Source organism: Bufo bufo, chromosome 10 (genome assembly GCF_905171765.1).
Source record: "Bufo bufo chromosome 10, aBufBuf1.1, whole genome shotgun sequence".
Taxonomy (NCBI): Eukaryota; Metazoa; Chordata; class Amphibia; order Anura; family Bufonidae; genus Bufo; species Bufo bufo.
In genome coordinates, this window is record NC_053398.1 from 130,628,584 (window position 1) to 130,649,262 (window position 20,679).

At 42.7% G+C, this 20,679-nt stretch overlaps 1 protein-coding gene across 1 annotated transcript in view; it reads left to right on the forward strand.

Annotated features, from left to right (window-relative positions):
• SLC9A5 (solute carrier family 9 member A5) overlaps positions 1-20,679 on the forward strand; it is a 108,677-nt gene that overhangs the window by 55,556 nt on the left and 32,442 nt on the right. The window contains exon 8 of the mRNA XM_040408953.1: positions 18,933-19,022. Coding sequence (XP_040264887.1) covers positions 18,933-19,022 — 90 coding nt within the window. The remainder of the gene's footprint in view (positions 1-18,932; positions 19,023-20,679) is intronic.

Consider the following 20,679-nt stretch of genomic DNA (forward strand, 5'->3'; position numbering starts at 1 on the left):
ACGGGCGAGTATTCCGCACGGATGCGATGCGTGAGTTGAACGCAGTGCACCCGCACTGAATCCGGACCCATTCATTTCTATGGGGTTGTGCACATGAGCGGTGATTTTCACGCATCACTTGTGCGTTGCGTGAAAATCGCAGCATGTTCTATATTCTGAGTTTTTAACGCAACGCAGGCCCCATAGAATTGAATGGGGCTCGTGAAAATCGCAAGCAAGTGCGGATGCGGTGAGATTTTCACGCACTGTTGCTAGGAGACGATCGGGATGGGGACCCGATCATTATTATTTTCCCTTATAACATGGTTATAAGGGAAAATAATAGCATTCTTAATACAGAATGCATAGTACAATAGGGCTGGAGGGGTTAAAAAAAAATTAAAAAAAATTTAACTCCCCTTAATCCACTTGATCGCGCAGCCCGGCTTCTCTTCTGTCTTCTTTGCTGTGCACAGGAAAAGGACCTTTGATGACGTCACTACGCTCATCACATGGTCCGTCACATGATCCATCACCATGGTAAATGACCATGTGATGGACCATGTGATGAGCGCAGTGACGTCATCAAAGGTCCTATTCCTCAAAGAAGAAGACAGAAGAGAAGGCTGCGCGATCAAGTGGATTAAGGTGAGTTAAATTATTATTATTATTTTTTTAACCCCTCCAGCCCTATTGTACTATGCATTCTGTATTCAGAATGCTATTATTTTCCCTTATAACCATGTTATAAGGGGAAATAATACAATCTACACAACCTTGAACCCAAACCTGAACTTCTGTGAAGAAGTTCGGGTCTGGGTACCACATTATACCACATTTTTTATCACGCGCGTGCAAAACTGAACAACAACGGAACGCAATCGCAGTCAAAACTGACTGCAATTGCGTACCTACTCGCGCGGGTTTGCCGCAACGCATCCAGACCTTATCCGGACACGCTCGTCTGCAAGGGGCCTAAGGGCTCTTTTACATGAGTGGATGCCGTGCGGGTAATCCGCTGCATGAAAGAGAGCCAAGCGCCGTTCCGGACAGCAGAGACACGAAGCATTAATATGATTGATAATGCTCCGTGCCTCTCTGATCTTTTTACTACAAAATCACAGTGAGATAAAATTGGCACTGTGATTTTGTAGTACAAAAGTCACAGAGAGGTAAAGAGCATTATCAATCATGTTAATGCTCCATGTCTCTGCTGTCCGGAGCGGGACTTGGCTCTCTTTTACGAAGTGGATTACCCATCACGGGATCCGCTCGTGTGAAAGAGCCCTAACTGAAAAAGAACCATCAGAGTTCAGACTAAAAAAAGTACGCCTCGTCTCATTCATAAACTGATGGGTGACTTTTAACAAATACTCTGCACAATTATTTGCGCATGAAAAAAGTCATATCTTTACGGCAAAAAGTTGCATGTCTCCAGGAAAGTGCTACTTTTAATGCAAAAAAAGTCGCACTTCACTACTCAAAACAAACAAAGAAAAGTACGAGAGCCCTGGGGTGGAATAGACTGTTTTTGAGACAAATTTAGGTACATAAAAGGCACACCTACAAAAATAGGTCAGAAAAAAAAAATCACAAAAATTAGAAAACTTTCAATTAGTCTAAAAAAATCTAAGTATTCAAAGAAGGCGCAAAAGCCTCAAAAACAGGCTCAATTTCAGTAGTAAATGCAACTAAAAATAATACTGTCTAAAACAGCATTTTTTATACTAAAAAAGGATGTCAACACTTAAGTAAATGTGCCCCTGTGATTCCACCAGCAGAATAGTGAGTGCAGCTCTGGAATATAATACAGTATATACACTGTAACTCAGGATCAGTACAGGATAAGTAATGTATATACACAGTGACTCCACCAGCAGAATAGTGAGGGCAGCTCTGGAGTATAATTCAGGATGTAACTCAGGATCAGTACAGGATAAGTAATGTATGTACACTGACTGCACCAGCAGAATAGTGAGTGCAGCTCTGGAGTATAATACAGGATGAAGTAATGTATGTTACACGGTGACTGCAACAGCAGAATAGTGAGTGCAGCTCTTGAGTAAATATCTGTCAGTCACAGTAAAATCATAGCATTAATGAGAATTGCATCCAGCCTCCATTATTGCAGTTTTCATACAGTTTTTTCCTAATGTGAAAATGTTGAGGTTGGTCACCTCTGCAATTGCAGATTTTTGACGGAGATTCTGCATTTGTTAGGTCTGAATCTATCTTCAAACCAATGTTCACAGTACAGCCATAGAAATCTTACTCCTACTATACCTGTAATCTGTCAATGATACGTCGACTTGCCAGCGTATGGTGAGCCCTGTTCATAGACTACAGTACTTTATAGGCAAAATACTGTAACTAGCTCTTAGCATATACGTGGGTTATATAGAGACTAAATTGGTTTTTGCCCCCTTTTTATTTATTCATTTATTTTTTGATATTTTTCTACAGCTCGTTGGTCATTATAGCCCTGCAGTTCAACAACATTTCCACTAGGTGGCAGAATCTGCATTACATTGCAACACTTCATGTCCTAGTTATAGATGGGAGTGTGTAAAGTAAATTTCCTTTTAATCTGGTATGAAAGTGGCCAAGTAGATGCCAGATATGGGGAACAGAAATGGGGAAAAAGCACTCTTTTTCTTTGAACTCCTTTACTCTTTCTTTGTACCGGTAATTGTTTCTTGTCTACTTCTGTGATTTTTGATCATTGAGCTGTGACCCATCCAGAGTCCTAGTTATACCGGGTGCAGCAGTAGCAGTCACATGTGGACACGACCCATTCGTAGCCCCCAATGAGCAGCTTTATATGTGAAGCTCTAATGATTGCATAGCGATGGGGTCGTTCTATATAGAGCGCTCTTAATATATTCGTTATAGCTGGATTTTTATATTGTATATAGATCCTATATGGCAGTGGCCTCCAGCCTGTGACTTTACGGTAGCTATAGAGCCAGAAGTTGGAAATGACTATAATGTAGTGTGAAGTCATCATATAGGGTTATTGTGTGGGTACTAGGTATAGCTTTTGTGTATGGACCAAGAGCTTTCTGCTTCACACCTGGGAGATCTACCTTTGACACTTCATCATAGCCATAACTTGCCTAGTGCACACCTGTATGTGCTTCTTGTATCACAAATCTAATAAGCAGATAGAGAAGGAAGCACATTGTAAGCGAGCAAACTACAGATGCTTCCTCCCTCGCTGACCAGCCATGTCTACATCTAAACAGTGACATGCACAATGGAACAAAGCCCGGCTTCCCCTTGAAGTCAGTGAAGTCACTAAAATCTGCAGACTAGCTGTTCACGGTCACACATCCAAACACCTTGTAATGCTAGATTCAAGCAACCGTCCCTTTCCTTTCACAAAACATGGATATGTCATTATAGAGTCCGGATGCATCCCTTTGGTTTCTGGACCCATTCATTTGAATAAGTAAATAAATGTACACCGAAAAGAATGCTGCAGTTTTCTGAGACTAAAACGCTGTAGGGAGTTATTTATCAAGGGACCTGCGACTATTTTAGTCTACTTTTACACTGGCGTTTCTGGGTCCGCTTGTGAGATCCGTTTCAGGGCTCTCATAAGCGGCCCAAAACGGATCAGTTCAGCCCCAATGCATTCTGAATGGATAAGGATCCGCTCAGAATGCATCAATTTGACTGCGTTTGGTCTCCGTTGCGTTTTTCAGACGGTCACTTAAACGCAGCTTGCAGCGTTTTGGTGACCGTCTGACGATGCGGAGCCAAACGGATCCGTCCTGACTTACAATGTAAGTCAATGGGGACGGATCCGTTTTTCATTGACACAATATGGTGCAATTGAAAACGGATCCGTCCCCTATTGACTTTCAATGTAAGTCAAGACGGATCCGTTTTGACTTAGACTTTTTTTTTAATGAATAATGCAAACGGATCCGTTATGAACGGATACAAGTGTTTGCATTACAGGTGCGGATCCGTCTGTGCAGATACCAGACGGATCCGCACCAAACGCGAGTGTGAAAGTAGCCTTAGACGAAAAAATAGTCACAAGTTCCCTTTTTGACAGCCCATACAACAATAATAAGTCACACAGCTGGTGTCAAAAACTTTTCAACAGTTGGGCAGGGGCAATGCTGGGGCACATGGCTGCTGGAGGATAGCAAAATTCATGATGAGGGGAATGACTTGTCATAAATTAGGCTTATCCTCCAGCAGCGCAGGGGGAAACAAAGGACAGCGTGACGGATTAGGTCCGGATGCGTTCAGGGAAACTCGCACCATTTTGCAAGCAAGTTCAGTCAGATTTGTCTGCGATTGCGTTCAGTTTTTTCGACGCGGGTACAATGCGTTTTGATCCGTCTTTCACATGTGTGATTAAAAAACTGAAGCCCCATTCACTTCTATGGGGCCAGGGCTGCGTGAAAAACGCCGAATATAGAACATGCTGCGTTTTTCACGCAACACAGAACTGATGCGTGAAAAAAAACCGCTCATGTACACAGACCCATTGAAATAAATGGGTCAGGATTCAGTGCGGGTGCTATGCGTTCACGTCACACATTGCACCCACGTAGAAAACTCGCTCATGTGAAGGGGGCTTAAATGTGCCCCATAGTGCTAATTGCACCATTTAATGAGGTTCGGCCACTATCTATTTCTAGCTGTACATGTGCCCGGAACAGCACATGCATGCCGCTAGTAATAGGCATTATTACAGAGCTCTCACACATGGTGGAAATTTCCAAAACAACAGAAAGCCCATAGCAACCAATCAGAGCTCTAAAAAAGGGAAATGTGAACTCTGGTTGCTATGGGCAACTAAGACAATTTTCTTGTTAGACAGTTTTGATAAATGAAGCACCAAGACTTTCCTCATGTTATCCTAGGGGGGCTGGAAATTGTCTTCTGTTTTATTCTGCGGTGGAAGTTACATTCTGCAGCCTAAATAATGTTATGTTGCGGATTTCTTGTATGAAAATATCTCCATTCAGTTCATAGGGAAATTGATTCTACAGTGGAACACACTGCAAAAAAATCTGCAATGAAATCCGCACCATAATTCACGCAAAAAAAATCCGCAACTTTGTAAAAATCGGCACCTGCTGATTTTCTGGTGGAATTTCCCAACAAGTGTGAAGGCACCCTTAACACGTTAAGGACCCAGGACGAGAATGCTCATCCTAAGGGCTCATTCAGACGGCCGTATGCTGTCCGCAAAAATACTGATAGCTATCCGTTTTTTTGCGGATCCGCAAAAAAAATGAAACATGTCCTATACTTGTCCGTGAAAATCAGGACATGGCCCCATTGAAGTCTATGGGTCCGCAAAAATACTGAATGCTATCCGTTTTTTTGTGGATCCGTTTTTTTGCGGATCCGCAAAAAAACGGATAGCATTCAGTATTTTTGCGGACAGCATACGGCCGTCTGAATGAGCCCTAAATCGCCGGCACTTAGCGCTCCAGGTCCTTCCTCTCCCCCACTTGCGGCGCCGCAATCAGCAGCACGGATCCGTCTGTTACTAACAGCCGGATCCGTGCTGCATCCACCAGCATCGGTGATAACACGATGCCGGTGGATTAACACCTCATATGCCGCAATCAGCGCTGACTGCAGCATATGGGAGGTATGCGCTCCCTGCCCTTCCCTATCGGGTCCCCGCGCTGTGATGGCGGGGACCTGATGATTGCCATGGCAGCCCCGATGCCTTACACAGGCATCGGGGCTGCCAGCTACGGAAGCCCAGGAGATCCAGCCTGAGGGCTGGGTCTCCTAGGCAACTGTCAGCGTCTTACTGTGTAAGACTGGGTTCACACTTGAGCGTTTTACAGCGCGTTCAAACGCGCTGTAAAACGCTCAACACATGAAAACCAATGCTTCCCTATGGCCCTGGTTCTCACTTGAGCGCTGTAAAACGCCCTACGCTCAAACAAGTACTTGAGCTTCTTTGGGGCGTTTTGACGCGCGTTTGTGGCCATAGGACATTGCAGTCAATCACACAAACGCGCGTCAAACGCGCGTTTACTATTGCAAAAAACGCTAGTCAAAAACGCGCGTCAAAAACGCGCGTTAAACGCGCATATCAAAGACGCTCAGGTCTGAACCCAGCCTAAGACCTGACAGTTCAATTCAGTACAATACAGAATGTATTGAAACAGGGATCAAACTCTGAAAAGGTGAAGTCCCACAGTGGGACAAATATAAAAAGTAAAAAAAAGTGAAAAATTGAGTTTTTTTTATGATAAAAGTTCCAAGTAAAAAAAAAAAGCATCCTTTTCCCAAAATAAAGTAACATATTAGGTATCGCCACGTCCGTAAAAACCGGCTGTATAAAAATATCACATGACCTAACCCCTCAGATGAACACCGTCAAAAAAATAAAAATAAAAACAGTGCTAAAAAAATATATATATTTTTGTCACCTTACATCACTAAAAGTGCAACACAAAGCGATCAAAAAGGTGTATGTCCCCCAAAATAGTACCAATCTAAGCGTCACCTCATCCCGCAACAAATGAGCCCCTAATTAAGACAATCGCCAATAAAAAAACTATGGGTTAGACTATGGAGACACTAAAACATATTTTTTTTTGTTTCAAAAATGCTTTTATTGTGTTAAATGTAAAAAAAATAAAAAAGTAGACATATTAGATATTGCCGCGTCCGTAAGAACCTGCTCTATAAAAATACCACATGACCTAACCCCTCAGATGAACACCGTAAAAAAGATAAAATAAAAACGGTGTCAAAAAAGCCATTTTTTTGTTAGCTTACATCACAAAAGGTGTAATAGCAAGCGATCAAAAAGTCATATGCACCTCAAAAAAGTGCCAATCAAACCGTCATCTCATCCTGCAAAAATTATACCTTACCTAAAACAATCGCCCAAAAAATTAAAAAACTAGGGCTCACAAAATATGGAGACACTGAAACATGATTTTTTTAAATTCAAAAATGCTGTTACATGAAGATACATATTAGGTATCTTCATGTCCGTTACAACCTGCTGTATAAAAATATCACATGAACTAACCCCTCAGGTGAACACTGTAAAAAAAAAAAAAAATTTTTTTAAAAAGCTATTTTTTGTCAACTTACACCACAAAAAGTGTAATAGCAAGCGATCAAAAAGTCATACGCACCCCAAAATAGTACCAATCACACCGTCATCTGATCCCGCAATAAATTAGACCCTACCTAAGACAATCACATAAAAAATAAAAAAAACTTTCGCTCTCAGAATATGGAGACACTAAAACATGTTTTTTTTTTTTTTTTCTTTAATTGTGTTATTGTGTAAAACTTAAATAAATAAAAAAAGTATACATATTAGGTATCGCCGCGTCCGTAAAAACCGGCTGTATAAAAATATTACATGATCTAACCTGTCAGATGAACACTGTAAATAACAAAAAATAAAAACAGTGCCAAAACAGCAATTTTTTATCTTGCCTCACAAAAAGTGTAATATAGAGCAACCAAAAATGATATGTACCCTAAAATAGTACCAACAAAACTGCCACCATATCCCGTAGTTTCCAAAATGGGGTATTTTTTTGGAGTTTTTACTTTAGGGGTGCATTAGGGGGTCTTCAAATGTTACATGGTAGCTTAAAATTATCCCAGTGAAATCTGCCATCCAAAAACCATATAGCATTCCGTTCCTTCTGCGCCCTGCCGTGTGCCCGTACAGCAGTTTACGACCACATATGGGGTGTTTCTGTAAGCTACAGAATCAGGGCAATAAATATTGAGTTTTGTTTGGCTGTTAACCCTTGTTTGTTAGCGGATTTTTTTTTATTAAAATGGAAAATCTGCCAAAAAAGTGAAATTCTAAAATTTCATCTCCATGTTTCATTAATTCTTGTGGAACACGTAAAGGGTTAACAAAGTTTGTAAAACTGACAAACTTTGTTAACCCTTTACGTGTTCCACAAGAATTGAATACCTTGAGGGGTGTAGTTTCTAAAATGGGGGCATTTTTGGGTGGTTTCTATTATGTAAGCCTCACAAAGTGACTTCAGACCTGAACTGGTCCTTAAAAAGTGGGTTTTGGAAATTGTCAGAAAAATTTAAAGATTTGCTTCTAAACTTCTAAGCCTTCTAACGTCCCCAAAAAATAAAATGGCATTCACAAAATGATCCAAACATGAAGTAGACATATGGGGAATATAAAGTAATAACTATTTTTGGAGTTATTACTAATCTATCTATTATAAAGGTAGAGAAATTGAAATTTGCTAATTTGCAAATTTTTTCAAATTTTTTGTAAATTAGGTATTTTTTTTATAAATTAAAATTTTTTGACTACATTTTACCACTGTCATGAAGTACAATATGTGACAAGAAAACAATCTCAGAATGGCCTTGATAAGTAAAATCTTTTAAAAGTTATTACCACATAAAGTGACACATGTCAGATTTGCTAAAAATGGCCTGGTCCTTAAGGTGAAATATGGCAGGGTCTTTAAGGTGTTAAACCGTCAGCACCGATGTCCAATGGTACAATATGCCCAATTTGTGTTTGCTTGCAGGCTTGCTCACCTGCTTTGTGGCCCTGCGCTTCAAAATTGGCCGCTGATTCAGGGTCCCATTCACTTACACTGATGAACTAGTTCATGTGTGGTCCGTCGCCAATGTAAGTGAATGGTGGTTGCAGATGGATGGTACAGCCGTCAGTAGCGGGTTTTTGGAGCTCAGGTAAGGCCTAGCTCACACTCATTTATTTTCATCAGTTATTGTGGCTCACAATAACTAATGGAAATAACTGATCAAATAACTGGTGGGAACTCAGCCTAAGCAGACCTGCAAATAAACATTAGGCATATTAAACCCTGAGATATCGGTGACGACAGTTTATTAATGCCTACTCCTAGCTGTATGCATGTTGTGTTCCCTGCATATGTGCCGCTAGTAGTAGATAGTGACCAACCCCTTTAATGTGTCCACGAGCTATGTGAGTGCAGTCCGGATAGCATATGGATGGAAATTACTGTTATCCGAATTGGGCATACTTTATATTCCATGATTAAAGGGGTATTTCCATAATTATCCCAAATCCACAGGATAGCTGATAAATGTCAGTGTGCTGGGGCCCCACCAATAAATATAATGGAGCAGTTTGGAGAAGCTTCGATTGAGGCCTCTTGCACACGTCCATTGTGCTCTCTTGGCCGTATTGCGGGCCGCATACAGTGGTTCCGCAATACACAGTGCACCGACCGTCTGCATTCCGCATCACTTAAATGGGTCCGCAAATCCGAAGATGCGGTGCAGAACAGAAGTGCGGATCGGAACCCTACGGAAGCACTACGGAGTGCTTCCATGGGGTTCCGATTCGTGCTTCTGTTCAGCAAAACAGTAGAACTTGTTCTATCTTTTTACGGAACGGACGGATCACGGACCCATTCAAGTTGAATGGGTCTGGATCCATCCCGGCCGCCGCATGGACGTTGCCTGTGCATTGGGGACCCTAAATTGAGGTCCCCAATGCATGGAACGGAACCACAACGGCCGTGTGCAAGAGGCCTGAGTATGTGAGATGCTGCTCCATTTAGAGTATATGGGACTGAAAAAGACAGCTGAGCTTAGCAAGACAGTGAGGAGGAAGAGGGGGGCTTGGAATCCCCATTCTGGTGATTAGTGAGGCCCCCAACAAACATAGAAACATAGAATGTGTCGGCAGATAAGAACCATTTGGCCCATCTAGTCTGCCCAATATACTGAATACTATGGATAGCCCCTGGCCCTATCTTATTTGAAGGATGGCCTTATGCCTATCCCATGCACGCTTAAACCCCTTCACTGTATTTGCAGCTACCACTTCTGCAGGAAGGCTATTCCATGCATCCACTACTCTCTCAGTAAAGTAATACTTCCTGATATTACTTTTAACCCTTTGCCCCTCTAATTACAACTATGTCCTCTTGTAGCAGTTTTTCTTCTTTTAAATATTCTCTCCTTTTTTACCTTGTTGATGCCCTTTATGTATTTAGCAGTTTCTATCATATCCCCTCTGTCTCGTCTTTCTTCCAAGCTATACATGTTAAGGTCCTTTAATCTTTCCTGGTAAGTTTTATCCTGCAATCCATGTACTAGTTTAGTAGCTCTTCTCTGAACTCTCTCCAAAGTATCAATATCCTTCTGGAGATATGGTCTCCAGTACTGAGCACAATACTCCAAATGAGGTCTCACTAGTGCTCTGTAGAGCGGCATGAGCGCCTCCCTCTTTCTACTGGTAATGCCTCTCCCTATACACCCAAGCATTCTGCTAGCATCTCCTGCTGCTCTATGACATGGTCTGCCTACCTTTAAGTCTTCTGAAATAATGACCCCTAAATCCCTTTCCTCAGATACTGAGGTTAGGACTGTATCACTGATTTTATATTCTGCTCTTGGGTTTTTACGCCCCAGGTGCATTATCTTGCACTTATCAACATTAAATTTTAGTTGCCAGATTTTTGACCATTCCTCTAGTTTCCCCAAATTCTTTTCCATTTGGGGTATCCCTCCAGGAACATCAACCCTGTTACAAATCTTTGTGTCATCAGCAAAAAGACACACCTTACCATTGAGGCCTTCTGCAATTTCGCTGATAAAGATATTAAACAATATGGGTCCCAGAACAGATCCCTGAGGTACCCCACTGGTAACAAGACCTTGGTCTGAATATACTCCATTGACTACAACCCTCTGTTGTCTGTCCCTCAGCCACTGCCTAATCCATTCAACAATATGGGAGTCCAAGCCCAAAGACTGCAATTTATTGATAAGCCTTCTATGTGGGACAGTATCAAAAGCCTTAGGCCTATTGCACACGACCGTATGGCTTTTTCAGTGTTTTGCGATCCGTTTTAAACGGATCCGTTGTTCCGTTTTTTGTTTCCGTTCCGTTTTTCCGTTCCGTTTTTCCGTATGGCAAATACAGTATACAGTTATTTCATAGAAAAAATTGGGCTGGGCATAACATTTTCAATAGATGGATCCGCAAAAAACGGAACGGATACGGAAGACATACGGATGCACTTCCGTATGCATTCCGTTTTTTTGCGGACCCATAGACTTTAATGGAGCCACGGAACGTGATTTGCGGCCAAATATAGGACATGTTCTATGTTAAAACGGAACGGAAAAACGGAAACGGAATGCATACGGAGTACATTCCGTTTTTTTTGCGGACCCATTGAAATCAATGGCTCCGTATACGGACCGTATACGGACCGCAAAAAACGGCCAGTAAACGGGAAAAAAAAACGGCCGTGTGAAAGAGGCCTTACTAAAGTCTAGATAAGCGATGTCTACTGCACCTCCTCCATCTATTATTTTAGTCACCCAATCAAAAAAATCAATAAGATTAGTTTGACATGATCTCCCTGAAGTAAACCCATGCTGTTTTTCATCTTTCAATCCATAGGATTTTAGATGTTCCACAATCCTCTCCTTAAGGCCTCTTTCACACTACCGTATGGCCATATAAGTGTTTTGCGGTCCGTTTTTCACGGATCCGTTGTTCCGTTTTTTTGTTTCCGTTGTGTTTCCGTTTTTCCGTTCCGTTTTTCCGTATGGCATATACACTATACAGTAATTACATAGGGGCCTTAGGCCCCTTTCACACGGGCGAGTATTCCGCGTGGATGCGATGTGTGAGGTGAACGCATTGCACCCGCACTGAATACCGACCCATTCATTTCTATGGGGCTGTTCACATGAGCGGTGATTTTCACGCATCACTTGTGTGTTGCGTGAAAATCGCAGCATGCTCTATATTCTGCGTTTTTCACGCAACGCATGCCCCATAGAAGTGAATGGGGTTGCGTGAAAATCGCAAGCATCCGCAAGCAAGTGCAGATGCGGTGCGATTTTCACGCACGGTTGCTAGGAGACGATCGGGATGGAGACCCGATCATTATTATTTTCCCTTATAACATGGTTCTGTGAAGAAGTTCGGGTTTGGGTACCAAACACGCACGATTTTTCTCACGCGAGTGCAAAACGCATTACAATGTTTTGCACTCGCGCGAAAAAATCGCGGGTGTTCCCGTAACGCACCCGCACATTTTCCCGCAACGCCCGTGTGAAAGAGGCCTTAGGGCTCTTTCACACCTGGGTTCTTTTCTTCCGGCATAGAGTTCCGTCGTCGGGGCTCTATGCCGGAAGAATCCTGATCAGTTTTATCCTAATGCATTCTGAATGGAGAGAAATCCGTTCAGGATGCATCAGGATGTCTTCAGTTCCGGACCGGAACGTTTTTTGGCCGGAGAAAATACCGCAGCATGCTGCGCTTTTTGCTCCGGCCAAAAATCCTGAAGACTTTCCGCAAGGCCGGATCCGGAATTAATGCCCATTGAAAGGCATTGATCCGGATCCGGCCTTAAGCTAAACGTCGTTTCGGCGCATTGCCGGATCCAACGTTTAGCTTTTTCTGAATGGTTACCATGGCTGCCGGGACGCTAAAGTCCTGGCAGCCATGGTAAAGTGTAGTGGGGAGCGGGGGAGCAGCATACTTACCGTCCGTGCGGCTCCCGGGGCGCTTCAGAATGACGTCAGGGCGCCCCAAGCGCATGGATCACGTGATCGCATGGATCACGTCATCCATGCGCATGGGGCGCTCTGACGTCATTCTGGAGCGCCCGGGGAGCCGCACGGACTGTAAGTATACCGCTCCCCCGCTCCCCGCTCCTACTATGGGTCCGTCTTCAAATGCTTTCAGTTCACTTGCGTTTTTCCGGATCCGGCGTGTAATTCCGGCAAGTGGAGTACACGCCGGATCCGGACAACGTAAGTGTGAAAGAGCCCTTAGGGTACTTTCACACTAGCGTTTTTCTTTTCCGGCACTGAGTTCCGTCCTAGAGGCTCAAATCCGGAAAAGAACTGATCAGTTTTATCCCCATGCATTGTGAATGGAGAGTAATCCGTTCAGGATGCATCAGGATGTCTTCAGTTCAGTCTTTTTGACTGATCAGGCAAAAGAGAAAACCGTAGCATGTTGTATTTTTACCTCCGGCCAAAAATCCGGAACACTTTGACTGAACGCCGGATCCGGCCTTTTTCCCATTGACTTGCATTAACGCCTGTTCCGTCAAACCGGATCCGGATTTTGCATGTTAAACCCGAAAAATGTGAAAAAAAAGTTAAAGTCCATAAATGGCGGATTCGTTTTCTCCAATGCATTTTTTCACTTTGATCAAAATCCTGATCAGGATTCAAATGTAATCCGTTTTCACACGTTTTTCAGGATCCGGCGGGCAGTTCCGGTGATGGAATTGAACGCCGGATTCAAACAACACTAGTGTTAAAGTAGCCTTAGTTGTGTGTGAGTTTTCAGTCTCTGAATAGCCCCATTCACTGACAGCAAGCACAACTGAAACACAAAGTTGCAAAACTTTCATTAAACAACTGTATTGACATAAGAATAGACAAATCCATTAAAGAAGTGACAGGGAAGATTGGGTTAAGATGATAATGTGACAGGTCCATTAGTTTCTCTTCAGGGTATAATTCACTTACACATTGTCTGTATAATGCGCCTCATTATTCACCACCCGCTTCGGATACATCAGCTGCACCGCAGCCCCAGCCAGCAGACGCGCCACTTATAACATCTCTATAGCCCGGGATAGTCCAATCAGATCTGCCTCTAATGCGCCCGCTATTTACATCTGAACTTTCTGATGTGATTCAATTATTATTGAGCTGGAGCCGCTGTTAACACTTTCACTGCTGTGGTTATGTCCAAGAGGGAGGTTTGTAAGACGCAGAGCAGGTTCTGAAGGTAACCCTGTAAAGGGTTAATGACAGCTGGCAGTGCTGGTGCCCTGCATTTACAATTCTGGGCCCATTAGGGTGAGAATAAATTTCTTACAGGGTGCAAAATGTCACTCATTAGTACGGTTTATAATCCAATAATCCAATATGTTATCTGAGCGCAGCTTGTGGTGGACATGCTTAATGTAACTTCTTTTGTACTATTTACATCACAATCCATGCGTATGATAATGTATCCCCTTATACAATATGTACCAGAAGATACCCAGGTTATACCAGCATGGTCCATATCACTGTATACAAGAAGATGTATAACTTATACCAGCTTTACATATATAATTATATACAGGAGATGCCCAGGTTATACCAGCATGGTCCATATCACTGTATACAAGAAGATGTATAACTTATACCAGCTTTACATATATAATTATATACAGGAGATGCCCAGGTTATACCAGCACGGTCCATATCACTATATACAGGAAGATGTATAACTTATACCAGCTGTACATATGTAATTATATACAGGAGATGCCCAGGTTATACCAGCATGCTCCATATCACTATATACAAGAAGATGTATAACTTATACCAGCTGTACATATGTAATTATATACAGGAGATGCCCAGGTTATACCAGCATGCTCCATATCACTATATACAAGAAGATGTATAACTTATACCAGCTGTACATATATAATTATATACAGGAGATGCCCAGGTTATACCAGCATGCTCCATATCACTATATACAAGAAGATGTATAACATATACCAGCTGTACATATATAATTATATACAGGAGATGCCCAGGTTATACCAGCATGCTCCATATCATTATATACAAGAAGATGTATAACTTATACCAGCTGTACATATATAATTATATACAGGAGATGCCCAGGTTATACCAGCATGCTCCATATCACTATATACAAGAAGATGTATAACTTATATCAGCTGTACATATATAATTATATACAGGCGATACCCAGGTTATACCAGCATGCTCCATATCACTATATACAAGAAGATGTATAACTTATACCAGCTGTACATATATAATTATATACAGGAGATACCCAGGTTATATCAGCATGGTCCATATCACTATATACAAGAAGATGTATAACTTATACCAGCTGTACATATATAATTATATACAGGAGATACCCAGGTTATACCAGCATGCTCCATATCATTATACACAAGAAGATGTATAACTTATACCAGCTGTACATATATAATTATATACAGGAGATGCCCAGGTTATACCAGCATGGTCCATATCATTATATACAAGAAGATGTATAACTTATACCAGCTGTACATATATAATTATATACAGGAGATGCCCGGGTTATACCAGCATGGTCCATATCACTGTATACAAGAAGATGTATAACTTATACCAGCTGTACATATATAATTATATACAGGACATACCCAGGTTATACCAGCATGGTCCATATCACTATATACAAGAAGATGTATACCTTATACCAGCTGTACATATATAATTATATACATGAGATGCCCAGGTTATACCAGCATGCTCCATATCACTATATACAAGAAGATGTATAACTTATACCAGCTGTACATATATAATTATATACAGGAGATACCCAGGTTATACCAGCATGGTCCATATCACTATATACAAGAAGATGTATAACTTATACCAGCTGTACATATATAATTATATACAGGAGATGCCCAGGTTATACCAGCTGTACATATATAATTATATACAGGAGATCAGGAGCGGACTGGAAACTTAAAGTGGCCCTGGAAAAAAAACAAACTAAAGGTGGCCCCATTTACTAGGGAGGCCCAAATCTTCCCAGCAGAACCAAATAACACAGTGTAGCCGGGGTGTGGTGAAGCTCGGTAGTAACCGCTATGTGAGACATACTCTCTGGTACGATACTATCATTGTTTCTTTCGGTTGGAAAGCTTTTGAGGATACGACATATACTATTCCTTTGTTCCTGTGGCTCTCAGTATAAAGCCTCCTTTATATCGAATTCTATTTGGTTAATCATGTTATTAGTTTTTTTTCATTTTGTTCTCTTGCTTTGCGGTTCCAGCAGCCGCCTTCTGTAATAAGTTCAGTTTTTGACCATAGCTAACCTGTTTACAGATCAGAGACTTCTCCTGTCCGGGGAGTATCAGTGGGTGTCACATATCTAGTTATCATCGCAGACAGTAGGGACAGGGGAAGTAATGCGAATCTCTTTAGCAGTCTGTGGCCCCAAATACAGCGGGTCCTAGGAGGAGAAAGACCCCATGTGACTGTGTATCTTCTATTGATTGTGTATGATATATTGGGACAGATTTAATAAGACTGGTGTTTCATTTACCATGTAAAATGCAGCATATTTATTAAGAGGTGAGGCGCATGCAATTAGTATGTTGGTGTCTTTTGGTCTGTATTTAATCTAGGAAATGAAATCTATGCCTTCTATGAGCAGGTGTAGATGTGTCACTTTTTCGTACCATTTTCTGTTGGAAATGTCGTGACCACCTTTCTCGCCTTTAATAGTGCAAATACGGCGCAAGTCATAATTTGCATCCCTCATCTCATGGATCCGGCTGCAGTTTTCTGCACTGTTGGATTGCTGGGAGCAACAGAACGGCGGCTCGGATGCGGACCCAAACAACGGCCGTGTGCATGAGGCCATAGTCTATAGGTCCGTGAAAACCACGGATGCCATCCGTGTTGCATCCATGTTTCACAGATCATTAAGAAGAGATGCTTTGAAAATTATTTTTCATCTGTTCAATGTCAGTGAAACACTGATGCAACACGGACAGCAAAAAACGGACACACGAACCCAACACTGATCCTTCGCGGAAAGCTTCACGGATGCATCACTGACCACCTGCTCACGGATTTGAGTACAGACAGGGACGTGTGAATGAGGCTTTAGGGGGATTTAGTCTTCAGTTGTATCTGCTTGTTTTTCTGCCATAGGCTACATGGTCAACTTATTATAATGAATGGCTGAGCATGCAGACAACCGGATGTTGTCACAGGGCAAGTGCCATAAGTTGGAGACCACTCATGTACATAATAAGTACACAAAGCCGCACACAGCTGACAGCATAGTGTAGACTAAATTCATTAGGTGTGAGCTCTACCCTTAGGATCTGACAATCTACACTAATAAGACATATGTTACAATAATTGTGGCTGTTCAGCAAATATCAACAACTGAAATTGGGAAGCCTGTGTACACGTGTAATACGTGGATGGCTCAGTATACTGACAAATAGACTTAGAGTTGGCGTAGAAAGCGGTTATAAAGAGTGTTCTCTCCCTGGAGGACCCGGCAGTTCTTTGTATTACTCAAGCAGTATCATTGATTTCAGTGGTAAATGTGTAATTCTTTATTTAACCTGTGGTGGCGCTGCAAAGAAATTGAACAAGTGCCTGATTCTTCCACAGATTACAATTGATCATTGGGAACAATTAGTCCTATGTGAACCCTAACTATTCAGAGTCCCAAAATATGAAATGCAAGATTTATCAAAGCTTTACTCCACTCCACTTATTTTCAGAGACACAGAATAGGACCCCAGGGGTGGTCGACTCCAGGGCCACACAATCCCTTTAAAGGGGATTTGTCACTAGGAAATTATTATTATTATTTATTATTAAAGCGCCATTCATCCCATAGCGCTGTACATATGATAAGCGGTGCACTTACATAATACAGACAATTGCATTAATCATAAACAAGACGAGTTACAGACTGGTACAGAAGGAGAGAGGGCCCTGCCCGTGAGGGCTTACAATCTACATGGTATGGGAGAAGGACGCAGTAGGTGCGGGTGAAGCTGGTCATGGCGGTATAGAGGCAGCAGGGTCACTGGTTGTAGGCTTGTCTGAAGAGGTGGGTTTTCAGGTTTCTTTTGAAGGATTCCACGGTAGGTGAGAGTCTGATATGTTGGGGTAGCGAGTTCCAGAGTGTGGGGGAAGCACAGGAGAAATCTTGGAGGCGATTCACTGTAAAGGTGCATTCACAGGACCGTATTTATTTTGCGGTCCGCAAAATACGTATCTGCAAAAAATACGGATGACATCCATGTGACATCCCTGTTGCATGCATTTTTTTGCGGATCCATTGTAACAATGCCTATCCTTGTCTGCAAAATGGACAAGAATAGGACATTTCTTTCTCTTTTGTGGGGCCACGGAACAGACATACAGATGCTGACAGCACACTGTGTGCTCTCCACATTTTTTTCAGACCTATTGAAATGAATGGGTCCGCATTCTATCCGCAAGAAATGTGGGGATCGGTTGCAGACCAAAAATACAGTCGTGTGAATGCACCCTTACACCCAGCACAATGCCTTGTAGATCTAGCTCAACTGAATGTAATGACACCTTTCACTTAGTAATCCATTGCTTAATTCTGCAGAAAAAGAACTTTTAATCCATGTGCAAATGAGCAGTTATGTGCACTGAGGGCGGGCCTTGCTATACCTATACTTCCTCTTCGATCTCATCCCTCTCTTTCTTGATTGACACGGCCAGGTTCCTGCATAGTTATAATTCCCATCGCCGTCAATCAGGAAGGAGAGGGCGGGGCTAGCAAAGGAAGCGGGAGGAGCAGAGGTGCACATAGTGGCTTGGGCCCGCCTTCAATGCATGTGTCTACTTATTTGCATATTAATTAAAAGTACTTTTTCTCTAGAATGAAGCGAAGGATCTCTTAAGTGAAAAGTATCATTACATTCAGCTGAGCTAGCCCTGATTATCATGTTATCATGATACCATTGTTGGACGTTGTACTTCACATTTCCGTGTTGCCATATAGTCCTATTAGAGCTTAATGACAGATCATACAAAGCTTGCACATTCCAGTGGTCCTAAACCAAGATCATCTTAGCCTTTACAGCAGCTGCCTGGCATTGGGTGTCATTCCTCAGCTTACTGTGCTCTAGTATTCCTTAGTCCATATCCCTCTCTGATATCTCCAGTTGTTTTATGATATATTATGGCTTTTCATATGTCGCTGGTCTGTGAAGTTCTGGCGAGCACATGTTCTCCTTACATGACCTGGAAATTAGGTTTTTGGAAAGCTTAGCAGTAGGTGAAGTTTTATTACTAAAAAGACTGAACCTGATCCTTGATCTAAAATAAAAAATGCCCCCTCTTCTGTTCTGTTTCAGGGTCTGACCATCAAACCTCTTGTCAAGTGGCTAAAAGTGAAGAGGCAAGACCACCACAAGCCTACGCTGAGTGAAGAACTGAATGAGCATGTAAGATCTTCAGCCATAGCAGCTGTTCATCCTCCATCCATTGCCATCTAATTAAGTATCCTCAGTAAACCGCAGAGCCAGGGTCAGGTTTTCTGTGGTTTGGAGGAAAGAGGGCAGTATATACAGTATTAGGGCTGCAGTAAACGATTATTTCAGTAATCAAGTATTCTATTGATTTTTTTTTTTTACAATTAATCGAGTAATCCAATATGATAAAATGAATTAATTGACTGTTTTCCTTTATAAAAACTTATCAGACCCCCTGCCATCAGTCCCCAACACCATTAGTTCCCCCCTGTGCGATCAGCCCAAGTGCATCAGTTCCCCCAGTGCCATCAGCTCCACTATCCCTACAGTGCCATCAGCTCCACTATACCCCAGTGCCTTCAGCTGTCCCCCATCCCAGTGCCTTCAGCTGCACTGCCCCAGTGCCATCATCCCCTGCATGCCATCAGATCAGCCCCTCCATGTCCCCCAGTGCCATCAGATCAGCCCCTCCATGTCCCCCAGATCAGCCCCTCCATGTCCCCCAGTGCCATCATATCAGCCCCTTCATGTCCCCCAGTGCCATCATATCAGCCCCTTCATGTCCTCCAGTGCCATCAGATCAGCCCCTTCATGTCCCCCAGTGCCATCAGATCAGCCCCTTCATGTCCCCCAATGCCATCAGATCAGCCCGTCCATGTCTCCCAGTGCCATCAGATCAGTCCCTTCATGTCCTCCAGTGCCATCAGATTAGCCCCTCCATGTCCCCCACTCCCCCAGTGCCATCAGATCAGCGGCTCCATGTCCCCCACTCCCCCACTGCCATCAGTCAGCCCCTCCATGTCATCCATTGCTGCCATGTCCCCAGCGCCAGTGAAATAAAATACTTACCTTTCCTGTAGGGGCGCCACTCCACAGCTCCTTCCTCCTCTTCTCCCCGCGCTGTACTTGATCCTGACGTCACACAGCGTTGGGTCATAGTGAGCGCTTACGTGCACAATGACCTGACGATGAGTCAGGATCCAGTGCAGCGCGGTACGGGCCGGCAGGTGACCACGGAGCGGTAAGTAATAGCCAGCGCTTCACTCCTGCTCCATGGTCACATGACACAAACGAATCCTCAATGCAAAAAATTTGCATCAATGATTTTTTTTGTGTCTAATTACTCAATTCAATCGAGTAATCGTTTCAGCCCTATACAGTATCTTACAAAAGTGGGTACACCCCTCACATTTTTGTAAATATTTCATTATTCCTTTCTATGGGACAACACTGAAGATATGATACTTTGATACAATGTAAAGTAGTCAGTGTACAGCTGGAATAAGAGTGTACGGTAAATGTGGTGTGCCCTCAAAATAACTCAACACACAGTCATTAATGTCTAAACCGCTGGCAACAAAAGTGAGTACACCCCTAAGTGAATGTGGCCAAATTGTGCCCAATTAGTCATTTTATGTCCCCTGTGTCATTTGACTCGTTAGTGTTGCAAGGTCTCAAGTGTGAATGGGGAGCAGGTGTGTTACATTTGGTGTTATCGCTCTCACTCTGTCTCATACTGGTCACTGGAAGTTCAACATGGCGCCTCATGACAAAGAACTCTTTGAGGATCTGCAAAAAAGAATTGTTGCTCTACATAAAGATGGCCTAGACCAGGGATGCCCAACCTGCG